The following is a 12,807-nucleotide window of genomic DNA, read 5'->3' on the forward strand; positions in this document are numbered from 1 at the left end:
AGTTTAAAAAAGAAACAAATGAAACATTTCCAAAAAAAACCTAACATATACGAGTATACTGTGTGGTTGACAATTACAATACTTTAAAAAGGAAGCCAGCAACCGCATGAATTTAATAGTCAACACAAGAAGTTTTGAGATTTGATTGTTCTATTCGTTACCGTTAGAGATGTAGATGATTTTCCAATGGAGAAATAAATTAATTCAAGCTTGAGTAGAAAGTAAACAGTCTAATAGACCTTTTCATAAATTACGTCACTTAACTCGTTCTCAAAATATTGTGCTATGGTTATTGAACCCAAAAGGTTCATATTCAAGGTTTCAAGGTTCACACTCTATTTAAAAAAGGTCAAGGTCTCGAGGGATATAATCAAACCTTGGTAATTGTTTCAAAACGAGACAGTCGTTGGACTAAAATAAGACCTATTGATATTAGAACAAGGCAACTAATCAATGGAAACAACAATGATCATATCGGTGGTAGAAATCTTGGAGTTCATCCATAGATAACCAACATTAGTTGATACCAAATATTAATGACTTTTAATTTCGAAGTTTGCAAAAATTTGTCAGGTGTTAATTAAAAATCTTAATGTAAATAATTTAAAATAATCTAAAATTATAACATAAAAAAGGATGGTATATTAATTATTCTAACTGAACCAAATATCAAGAAATACTTTTAATAGCCTCAAACAAAGAATCCGGGTTTGGTTTCTCAGCCACTGCAGAGACGTTGATTCCAAGTTTTCTGACAGCTTGTGCAGTATACTCCCCTATGCAAGCCACTTTCACACTTTCGCCCAATCCACTAATTAATTTTATCAGTGATGACATGTGAAATTCCGCACCAGACGGGCTGTAAAAGGTAACAACATCCGGCGTAAAACCTATTAAATAGTTCTTAAGATTTGTTTCAAATTGTGTATCAGGGATAGTTTTATAGCATGAGATAGATTCGTTGGGAATTTCTTTCTCCGTCAGTCTTTTAGGGATAGTCTCACGTGCTAAATTACCACAGAGAAACATCAAAGGTTTTTCAGTATTTTCTTGTTGCTTGATTACTAGATCTGATAATTCTTTAGCATTGCCCGTCTCCGAACCCACTGATTCAAGACCCAATTGTTTTAAACAGTTCTCAGTGGTACGACCAACAACATACAAAGTGAAATCTGCCATCTGTCTTATCTTTTCAATATCACTAGGTTCAACAACCTTCTCAAAGGCAGTTACAGCTCGACGACTTGTGAAAATCAGACCTGAATATTGGTCTATTGTATCCACAAAATCTACAATTTTGTCCAAGTTACAATACTCAAAACCAAGCACTGGGACCGAGGTCACGTTTCCAATCAGAGAGTCCTGGAAACGAAGATGATATTTATCACTTTCTTCTTCCTCTTGGCGAAGAAGCAGTACATTCATTATTTTTTGTTCTGAAAAACAAAAAGGAAAAACAGAAAAATGTCATTATATGGCGGATAAATCTGAAAGTAAGAAAACTCGACCGTAAATTAGTAAACATCAGGAACTTCAAAGTTCAGTTGAATCGTATCATAAGAGTACCAAATCGTATCTTGGGTACCAAAACAGAATATTTTTCAGTTTGCAATCCAAAATCAGGTGAAACAGAAATTGTCTCGACGTGTATCTCGAAAGCAAGAATTCTTTTAATTTGTTTCAAACAAATAAAACTTTCCACATTAGTTTTTACGGGAGAAAGTGAAGAGTTGTCATTGGAGAGTTTTATCACCAGTTTCTTTTTAGATAAAGTATTGTTTTTCAAAAATAAAAAATATGAAAAAAGAGCTGTTTAGAATAAAAGAATCATTTATATCGAGGATCTAAAAACAGGATGTGACCCGTTTTATAAAGGATCAGGAAGCGAATTTTGCAAAACCAAAACTTATAGCGATAAAATTCTCAAATTCAAAACTAAACAGAAATGATTCTTGGTGCTGGAGCACTTCACCTAACATAGAGACTAAACAATGATAATGAAAATATTGTTTTCATGATTCAGCTCAAAATGTATAAAATCTAATGAAAAAATTGACTAAGTATTGTTATCTAAACACAGTTCCTTGCATACTACCAGGTCCAATTGAAACTTGATCAAGCACCTTCAAGTGATGTGGATTATATTGCTCAATTCGACCTTTCAAGATACTTGGACCAAGAAACTGGCTGAGAAACTCGAGACAATCAAAAGCAGCACTTTTAGTTAATGCACTGTCACATGTTGCTGACTCAAAAATGAGATCAAAGAACTGTTCCAGATATTTCTTGAAAACACGTTTGGTCAATCCTTTGGCGATATTTGGGATGACTTTGTTGATGGATTCAAGGAGATGCAAGTAGTGGGTGTAGTGCTTATGAGTTGCTGCTTGGATCATGATAGGAATGTATTTCTCCACCCTGGGTACGGCAGCAGGAACACTTGACATCTCACTGAGCAAATAAACACAACCATCGACAGCTTCCCATGGTTCTGCAGCTCGTTTGAATGAATGATCCATACAACCACCACCACGACGCCCCATTTTTGGTGCCAGTGAACCACAAGAATACATTTGCTGGTTGGAATGTAGTTCTAAATCATTATCTCTTAGTTGTTTGATAACACCATACGTCGCAACGCCTTTATCCAAGCCCTCATATCTCTCAGAGCTAGATTTTTGCTCCTTGATACCGTCAAAGTCTTTTGAGACTTGATTGAAGACATACTCAAGAGCTTCTTCACCATAAGCTTTGGCGACATTGGTCAAAGCGACAGCCCCTCCCTGGCGAACTGATGGGATAGGATCGTGGAGATTGTGGAAGAACAGTGGGTAGAAAGTGCTGAGTAAGGATTTGCTCTCATCTGGAAAGTTCAAGATGAAATTACCACAAGCAACACAAGCTGTATCTCGAACTGGCCAACTCTCATCTTGAAAACAAAAGTGAAGTGCTTCAAGAAGTCGTGGAACATGTGGTTTGACTACCTCGTTATCAATTTTTGAGCTCAATTCCGCCATACAATGACATGCTGCTTCACGTACCGCATGATTGTCACTCTCTGTCTGTTTCACATAAAAATCAACAATTTCTGTGATAAATAAAGCAACATTGGCACGACCCTGGGTTCCCATGATCAACTTCCAGGATTCTTGGTTGTAAAGCTTGACACCTTCAGCTAAATAGTAGCGATTCAAACACATAGGTGGCAAAAGAGTTTTGAAATATAATTTTTTATCTTCATCTTCAAAACCCTCAAAGAACTGACGCGTTGCAACAGACGCAGCAAGTCTGACTTGACTCCAATTATCAGCCAGTCCAACATAAAGATGTTGAGCAAGTTTCCCAGCTACGTCATTCTTTGATCCATCTTTTGAAGACACACCGTATCGTGCCAGTGAGGCGCATAGATAATAACCAGTTTCCCGAACAAATCGATTGGTGTGACTCAATGTATCAAAAATCAAATCAAGCAGATCCATATTAACGAATTGAAGAAAATGTTCACCACAACCTTCAATAATGGATTGTAAACCTTTCATACTGGTTTCCAAAGACTTCCATCCAGCTGTATCATGAAAGATATCTTTGGCATCTTTATGATCATCTCCATTTTTAACATTGTCCCCAGGAATGTCTCTAGTCAAGTTCTCCTTGATACTAGCGATCAACTTAGGTTCACATTTTCGGTAAATGTTAGAATCAATTCGGTTACAAAGGGCCCCTAATAAATCACCAGCAACTATACGAACCCTGAATTCTGGATTTTCCAAATGAGCGAGACCAATTGTTAGAAAAGTGTCAACGTTGATACCAGAACTGTCATCTCCAATTGACTCAATTAAAATCCGTGATGCCTCTAAATGACCAAAGATCTCTTCCCATGTTGATCCATTCCGTTCATCTGACTGAAGATATGCCAACAAATAATTTTGTAACTTCTGAAACTCTTCCTTTGATGATTCTGTATTTATTTTATTCTTTTGTAAAGCAACTTTGAAACTTAAAGCTCCTTTATCTCTGTCAAGTTTAGCATGGCTACCAAGTAGTTTCAAAGCTGCTGTAAATGGATCAGTCATAATTTCTTATTATTTCTTAAACTAGAAATAGACAAATTATCATTTATGATTTCACGTAACAAATTTTCACAACGTGCAAAGGTTTGAAAATGTTGTCTTTTGCAAAACTTATTATTAAAACCACAAATAAATATTTTCAAAATGGTTCAAAAACAATAAAGTGTTTCAAATATTTCAAAATGTTTCAAAAAAACATAGACATCGTAATAAAGGTTCTGGTCTTGGAGGACATAGAGTATTTTAATGCTACTACCTACTAGGTTTTTGGGAATGACTTAAATATTAAAAAAACAAGCAAAAAACTCTCTTGATAAATTAATTGTGCGTAGACATAAACTTATTATTATAACTAATTAGCGGCATCTTTATTTGTTTCAATTTGTTTCGACGATTCTAATTTTTTCTCATCTTTAGTTCTCAAACGAAAGCAGGAATGGATGTGAGGATTATATTGTCAAAAGATTCTTTCCGATTGGATGAAATCATTTAACTAACCTTTATTTGATTGGATGTTATTTTTTAAGAGCCATATTAGTTACTTTAATCGTAGAAATTTTAGCGAGACTAATTTTAGCGTATATTAGCGAACCAGGAAAATCTTGATTTTTTTGGGATTTATTTTAGCGAATCACGATTTCAAAAAATTTCGCGTGAATAAATTTTAGCGAATACTCGTATTACATTATTGATTGCTTTCGTTTTCTAGCATTTCCTTGTACTGAAACCCTTCCTATTGATAAAAATGTATCAAGGCAATTTAACCAAAAATTTCGCGCGGATAAATTTTAGCGATCTGGCGAATCGGCGTGTTTTAGCGAGATTTATTTTAGCGAAAATAGGGAAAACTCGCTAAAACGCTAAAATTAGTCTCGCTAAAATTTCTACGATTATAGTACATGTTGAGTTTCAAAATTGGACTCTTACGGTGCAGTGAAGTGAAAAGGTAGACTTACAGTGCATTTACTCCACCTTTCCGACCGATAGTTTGATTTTATATCTTTAAATGAACCAGTGACGTCAGTCAACATGATGTGCAAAACAAATCAAAAATGGGAAATGGATGTGGGTCAAAACTATAACTATAAAGATACAGATTTTTACTGTAGTACCTGATAGAGAAAATTGTCTAGCTTCAGGAACAAAAATAATATCCAAAATGTGATTTGTGAGCATTTTTGAGAAAAATTATGTCAAAAATGTTCTTAAAGTCTGCCTCAATATAATTTGCAGTGGAGACAAAAAAGCTGTAACTTTTGATAGAATTCGAATAAGATAACAGTTTTGTGCTCGTTAAAAAGATAATCCGGAATGGAGTATTATCAAAAAAGAAAAAAATGAAAAAATGAAAAAACGAAGATGAAAAGTGAAGAAGAAGAAAATCAACTTTGTAGAATAATGCTATAATCTTCTCATTTTTACATCACAAATTCTTCAAACTTAGAACGTCATAAATGCGAAAAAATCTTCCGGCTTCATACCTGCAAAACTATCAGCATCTTGCCGGTAATACTCTTATTGAGTCTTATTTTTCTGGGCTAGTGACATAAAGATCAGGCCCTGTCCAAGTCTTGAAAACCATTGAAAAGTCCTACTTTCAAATCGCTGTATGCCTGGAATTTTCAGTAGCCTCTGTAAATCCCTTTTAAAGTGACAGGATTTTCAAGGGTTTTATGATTTGCTGAGGAACCTCTTACCGGCGTTTCTTAAAGTTTCTTTTAAAGGCGACAAGTCTAACAAGCCAATGTAGACCTTTTGCTAGGCAGGACGTCATGTTTGATAATTTAAATACTCCAGCATTAAAACAATGATAAGAAAATATGCTTTTCAGCCATTCTAATTCGCGTGGGCATTTGGCTTTTGCTGACGTAAAAGTGCTTACTGTACTATAGAACCCAGAATTTTTTGCCGACGCAAATAAATCTGAATTAGAAAGGCTGCTTTTGTGTGTAATTGTTGTGATGCTGGAGTTTTTCATTATTCAACATGACATCGCTCCTAGCAAAAGGTCTACATATTTCTTGGGTTAGTGAAAGATTGTTCTAAACTTAGAATTTGCAGATTTTTGGCTATGCAAGATTTTCTTATACTTGTAGACGGACAAATATAATTTTTGCAAAGCGAATTTATGAGCAAAGCAGTTATGCTACATTGTGTGTACGTACCTTTAACTTCTATCTCAAACAAAAATTTGCTATATAAATCACATCATTAAAACGGTGATTTTGTCAAAATGACCTTGAATCAGCTTGAATGGTTTTCTTTGAAGCCACAAAACTTTTCTCGGTCTGGTAGCTAGGACTGCGATAAAAAAATTTTTTTTAAATGGTAGGGAGTGAACAGCAAAATAGTTGCCGAAAGTTGAAACACAGACCTAGAATCTGAAGTTGATCAAATTAACGCGCGGACACGCATCTAAACAGTGGTTCTTTGGTTTTAAATGTTTTTTTTGCTGTTAAATGGAAAGAAATTTAGTTCGAACCGTGACAGAAAGGATCTCCATCATTCCTGCCTTTTAAAAGCAAGTATCAAGAACTCAAAACCTTATACTATGCTATATTCCACTTTCATATGTCTTACGCAACAATTATCTGGGGACAAGGCCTTACTCAAAACTCTCGAATAGGAAAATTACAAAAAAGATGTTTGCGTATTCTACCTTTTTCAGATTTTAATGCTGAGACTTCCCCTCTTTTTCAAAACCTATCAAATTCAATATTCAACTTGCACATCAAACTCTATCTAATCTTTCTTCTGAAGCTGTTACAAACGTGCTAAACTACAAAACCCTGACACACATTAATCACACAAGAAATAGTTACCTGAAACTTTTAGAGCGCCCCAAGGCAAAAACACTCAACTTTGGATTGAAATCCATAAAATATCAATCACTTTTAAATTGGAACCAACTATTATTACAAACAAAGACTGATCTTCGACCATTATCTGAATATACAATCAAAAAGCAGGTTAGAGACTTCCTTCACATCTAATCCTCTCACATACCTTGAAAATGAAAGTTCATCTTTACAAAACCTTGAAATTCACATACAATGACAATTAATATTTTCCAGGTCTTTCAATCGTTGATGTCATAATTTTTTTCTTTTTTGTATTATTGTTATTATTTTTTATTTTTTTTATGTGTTTTATATGGTTTATTTATGGTTAGGTATGTAAAAATTGTTTTTATTCTGATTGTAAAGTTTAAATAGTTTTAATAACCCTCGAGATACCTCCCATAATGATATTCGACATGACCAACTCATGCGACCAGGTGTTCATTTCATTTGATTAGACGGTACGTCTCCTGGCCTGCATTCCCTCCCCTAATTTATACAAACTTAAAATATGTAAATTTTTAATGATATGCAGGCGAAGAAATTACTTTGAATTGAATTGAAATTGAATTGAAATGAATTGAATATCAAATAAGGTAAATCAATGAGAGGTTTTTGCAAGTTGCGCGGGCGGGAGTAGTGCTCTTTAGTGAACTGAACTTACCTTGCAAAACCAAGTTCATGTTCAATGATAAAGAGATTCGGAGGTAATGAAATAGAATCAAATTTGTCAAGAAATAAATCAAAACTGGCCAAGAACCAACAAGCCATCTTTGTAGATTTTTGTTTTTGTTTTGTTTTTATGTTTTGAGGATTTCAACAGAAGATTCGAATAAAAACCATTTACATTAGAAGAACTAGAAGGAAAGCGTTGCACGGGGCAATGGGTGTTGTGAGGACCCTCCTTGCGCTCCAGAAACGTCTGGAGCAAAAAGTGTTGTTTCGTTTCACTTCCGGTGTTCCGGAGCACGATTTTCAACGATTGGTCTGCACCTGAATGTTTCGAAGCAAGATATCCGCAATATAATCACGCGATATAATTACGATAGTGCTCACTGTGAAAACTAACTGCACACATGTGTATTTTAAAAAAATCACTCGACCCCGTGTGATGCTTATGAACATAATGTGAAAAATTCTCTTTCATCAATGGCTGAACCATCATTCTCAAAGACTATAAGTATTTTATTTGACCAAAGTCCATCTTCTCTGGACAAATATTTTTTTGTAACCATGTTTAAACAGTTTTTTAAAACGTGTTAAGAATCACTTGCTCCGGAAGCACCGGAAGAACTTTCCGTAGAGGAAAATAGTGTTTTTTTTAGCTGCTCCCGAAAACTCCGGAAGTTCCCGGAGAGGAAAATTGTGTTTTTTAGCTGCTCGGGAGGGTCCTGTGTTGTGCCGCCATGGTTTGTGTGGTGTGTTTGGGGTATTATAAGGCTTATGGATCCTGTTTTTTTTGGGGTTTTATCAGAGTGTCTTTTATTTTGCTAGCAACTTGTGAATTGAGGTGGAGTCTGGATTGCTTTGCAACCCTTATACAATACGGCTAGTCTTTCCTAATTAGGAAAGGGTTTCAGTACAGTCAAGTACAGTCAGTACAGTCAAGTATCAATATTTGAGATATTACGAAAATTGCTATTGTTGATGAATTTTTGCCGTAATTGGTTTCATTTTTAACATAAGGTCTTAGCAACGGGTACCGTGATACCATGAGCATAGTTATGGGGCATTGACTAACATAGAATTTTAAAAAGATTCACACTGTCATATTCTGCATTACAAAATACACCTGTTATATGTTGGGTTTTTTTCTCTGTGTTTTGTAGGCTTAATTATCGTCATACAAAGTAAATAAAACCCCCTGGAAATCTTTAGGTTTTGATAAGCAAAATACTTACATACTATTGTTTACTTTTCAGGTATTCATCCAATCAGAATTCACGCTCAGAAACTTTCAACCAATCAAAATCTAATTGTGGCTTTAGGAAATGATCCAATCAGAATCCCAAAGCTAAAGACTTACAGCCAATCAGAATTTGTTAGCGAGCGGTATATTAAAACAGAATGAAACGCCAATTTATCAAAGATTTGTTTAAAACCACCTTATTTTTTGTAAAGTTATGTCTAATTATCGAAAAAATTTGCATTTCAACATTAATCTTAAAATCTCTTTTTTTGTTAAGGGGTCACTCACATATCGATTCTACCCACCACTAACGTCAAATTGACGCTAATTTGAAAATCCCACACCCCCGGGTGGGCCCACCTCTTAACATCAAAGTTTAAAAATTATCAAAAATCAATGAAACTCTAAATTTTCTCCTTCACTTTTATCGTTGTTTCGTCAGCCATCTTTAATTTCGCTACGGCTTGCTCAGTCAGTTTACATTTAAAAAATAATGGAGATAATTTTCTAAACTTTTTTCGGAAAGTTGCCAGAATTAATTATCTCCGTAAGCATAATCAACAGAATAGCAATATTTCACACACAAAAAAGACTGTCTGCAAAATTCAAGGGCCATGCAGACCGTCTAAACAAAAGGAAGACAAGACATAAACATTGGGCCGTTTGTTTTGGTTTAAATTGTTCTATAAAATAGCGAAGCAAACAAATACTCAGACGTGTATAAAAGAAGAAAGAAATATGGAAACATTTGTCATGGGAATAAACGTCTCAAAAATGATATTTAAATTTCTTAGCGTCACAGACTCTAAAACCCCACCCCACCCAATTTGCCGTTAGTTATGGCCGAAGAATCGATATGTGAGTGACCCCTAAGGGGCGGTTTGTCATATTTTAGCTGTTTAGCATAACAAAGAAAGAAAAACTCAGGAGGTCATGTAAATTGACTATTTTGACTGCTTTTACCCATTTTTCTAAGACAGAATAATTTCAAACTTGACTTCACTGAAAAAAAATAGTAAAAAACTTTCCTAATTAGGCAAAAACCCAAATTGAGGAGAAGTTTGGATCGCTTTGCAACCCTTATACAATACGGCTAGTTTGGCTTGAGTTAACATCTGATTCTCAGTAATCTGTCAGTATACAATGCCAACTGTAGGTGTAGGAGGAAACAATTAAAAACACAGTTAATAACAAGCTTTGTTGGGGAGGGAGGAGAATAGCATCTTCTACTGCTGGGCTCACATGCACAGACCACAGGCATACAGCACACAGGACTCATCCAAAATTAAATTAATTCAGCTTAATTCTATGAAACAAAGAGCTCTTTAAAAACCTAGTCCTAACAATCTAATCCAATATATAGACCTTTTGCTACTTGGAAGTTGATAAAAATTGACCGTCAGTCGAACATGGTTTTTTTTCCTATCTACTACAATTTTGTGTTTCCCGGGGTTTTGTTGTTTTGAATTGATTAACAATAGGTAGGGTCAGGGTTGCTAGTAACGGCTTGTCACTGTGCCGGGTGCATGCTTGGCGCCTTGGGCCCCGAAGGGTTGCTAGTAACGGCTCAAATTTCAGTCAGGTTAAAAAAGGAGTACTTTTACCCACCATGTATTATAAATAACATTACCCCCGTCTTTTTTGTCATTCTATAATAAGTATTTACAAATTTTGTGCTCTGTGAGAGTGTGGCTCAACGGATAGCGCGCTGGGTTTCTGATCAGAGATTCTTTCATTTGGCTGTTTGGTGGGTTCAAGTGTGGGTTCGAATCCCGACCCGGTTGGGTCACGACCCTGGACACCGCCGTACATTGTACGGTGTTGTACGGTGGGGCTTGATTTAAATGTCCAGTGGGAATTAAAGGTTAACTTTGAAAACACCGTACATTTTCCCACCGTACATTAAATTTCCCACCGTTCAATAGTACGGTGGGAATGCGATCGCGAAAGACAAATTCCGTGGTCAAACTTAATGTACCAAAGAAAGTTTTTCCGACTCAGAAGTTTTTCAGTAAGTCCGACCACGGTTGAATATCTAAAAATTTGCATGCTTTCTGAAACTGAAATCAATTTGGTACGGTGGTGAAATAGGTTAACTCGAAATCCACCGTACACCCCACCGTACCCACCGTACACCCACCGTACAACACTGTACAATGTACGGCGGTGTCCAGGGTCTTGTTGGGTTGATATTTGGAGAAAGTTTGAAATATCATATCAAATTCAAAGAAAAGTTAGTAGAAGTCAGAAAACAAGTCTCAGAAATTCAGAAAATAGAAAAGGAGATAGAGAGATAGGAAGTAGAAAAACAAAAGGGGGGGTGTTCGATTCGGTTGGCAAACGATATCATACTCCAGGATGCATCGTCTCTTATTTTCCCCCTATTTTCTACTTCACGAGTGTTACGCGTAAGCCAAATCGCGTATTACGAACAACCTCTAAATTGCCGAGTACAGGAGAAAAAAAATCGAAATTCAAAATGGCGGCCAAGCCCACGCTGATAACTATCAAAAATCTTCGTTTTTCAATCAGCTATTGCAGCTCAATAAATCAATGAAATAATTTGAAATAAAAAGTAAACAAACCTTGAACCTTTCATGAATCCAAATAAATAAAGGTATTCATCTAAAGTGAAGATTACATTTCAAAATAAAACGATTTCCAAACCAACCTAAAGTCAGTGTCTGCCAACTAAAAATGTCTCTGCAGGTTCACTGGCAAGGAGTTACGACTTCAGACTTTAGATTCCAATTCTTGTATAGGCTGCAACTACACTGCCAGATGATCTGTATTACAAAGACTTCCAAGTGAGTCCATAAGTTAAGAAAATGAGATTATCATAGAGCACGGGGGTTTTGTTTTTAAAAACAAACTTCAAAATAAAATTGTTAATGAACTTCTTACTTAAAATATCACTTACTTACATAATTTATATATGATATAACACCCCTTTCTTAAATAAATGGCCTCTTAAAGTCTTTTATGTTTGCCGCAAGAAGGGAGAAACATTTAATTTGACCCCCGGTTTTTTTTCTCTTTTTCTAACAAATTCCCGCGCGTTAGTGTAGACACAACTTTAATCCGGGGAAATGAAGCGTTTTCATTGGTCTAAAATCACGGATGGTCACGTGACCAGAATTTTTATCCAGGGAAATGCCGTGGCCGCAATGTTTTGCTTTAGTGAGATTGACCATTTTGTTGTTTAGATTTGAGCGGGCGAAATTTCTGTACAAACCAAAATATGGCTTCGTTGGAATACCGGTTGAAACACTTGTGACTTTCCTATCTACTATCCTGATTTTCTGTCATTCTCAAGTGTTTCTAACTGTTTTCTAAGTATTTTTCTGAAATTTGCCCGTACCGGTGAAACAGGCCTCCGACCCCGGCCCGAACCACCAAATGCAAGCAACCTTGGTTTACTAACCCAACGCCTAACCGCTTACGCCAACGAGACACGGCAGAAAGTCGTCATTCACAAATACTTTTATAGTGTGTAATTTACAGGCCTTAATTAAGAAAGCTTCCAACCCTACCGGTGCCCCTACAAGGATCCCTACGGGATCCCAAGTTAAGTCACAGGGTACGAATGCCCCTAAGAAGGCCTTTGCTTCGGCCTTACTTACATTGTGACTCTCGAGCTCCAACCCTAACCCTAACTGATAATAACCGAACCCCCGTCTAGGTCTGCGGATTAAAAAATTTCACTTGCATCCTGGAGTATGATATTGTCTGTCAACCGTTCGATTCACGGTCAATTTCTATCACCCACCTTGCTACTTAACACGGGACTTAACTTACAGTCCAAAATCAAAAATGTGCAGAGTCAGTTTTTCTCGCCGCAACTGAGCTTACCATCTTTCTATATTCCGCGCGGCATTTCCCACGTGAGCCGGAAAATATTATCGCAGATTTAAAATCAACAAGAGCCGCAAAGAGCGTAAGGGTTATTGCGAAGCGAATTTATATTATGAGCGAAGCATTGTAT

The 12,807-nt window shown here is 36.1% G+C and overlaps 2 protein-coding genes across 2 annotated transcripts; both read right to left on the reverse strand.

The window, feature by feature from the left end:
• Positions 1–424: 424 nt before the first annotated feature.
• LOC136822679 (uroporphyrinogen-III synthase-like) lies at positions 425–1,466 on the reverse strand. The gene has a single exon (XM_067078971.1). It carries the CDS (start codon positions 1,423–1,425, stop codon positions 670–672), a length of 756 nt encoding a protein of 251 aa, XP_066935072.1. The 5' UTR covers positions 1,426–1,466; the 3' UTR covers positions 425–669.
• A 270-nt stretch (positions 1,467–1,736) lies between these two features.
• LOC136822671 (uncharacterized) lies at positions 1,737–4,117 on the reverse strand. The gene has a single exon (XM_067078962.1). The coding sequence runs from the start codon at positions 4,074–4,076 to the stop codon at positions 2,067–2,069; it is 2,010 nt and encodes a 669-aa protein (XP_066935063.1). The 5' UTR covers positions 4,077–4,117; the 3' UTR covers positions 1,737–2,066.
• Positions 4,118–12,807: the final 8,690 nt, after the last annotated feature.

Source organism: Clytia hemisphaerica, unplaced genomic scaffold (genome assembly GCF_902728285.1).
Source record: "Clytia hemisphaerica strain Z4C2 unplaced genomic scaffold, Clytia hemisphaerica genome assembly, whole genome shotgun sequence".
Classification (NCBI taxonomy): domain Eukaryota; kingdom Metazoa; phylum Cnidaria; class Hydrozoa; order Leptothecata; family Clytiidae; genus Clytia; species Clytia hemisphaerica.

Bases quoted from the DNA above. Each gene is read 5' to 3' on its own strand.
- LOC136822671 (XM_067078962.1), bottom strand. From the start codon at position 4,076: ATGACTGATCCATTTACAGCAGCTTTGAAACTACTTGGTAGCCATGCT.
- LOC136822679 (XM_067078971.1), bottom strand. From the start codon at position 1,425: ATGAATGTACTGCTTCTTCGCCAAGAGGAAGAAGAAAGTGATAAATAT.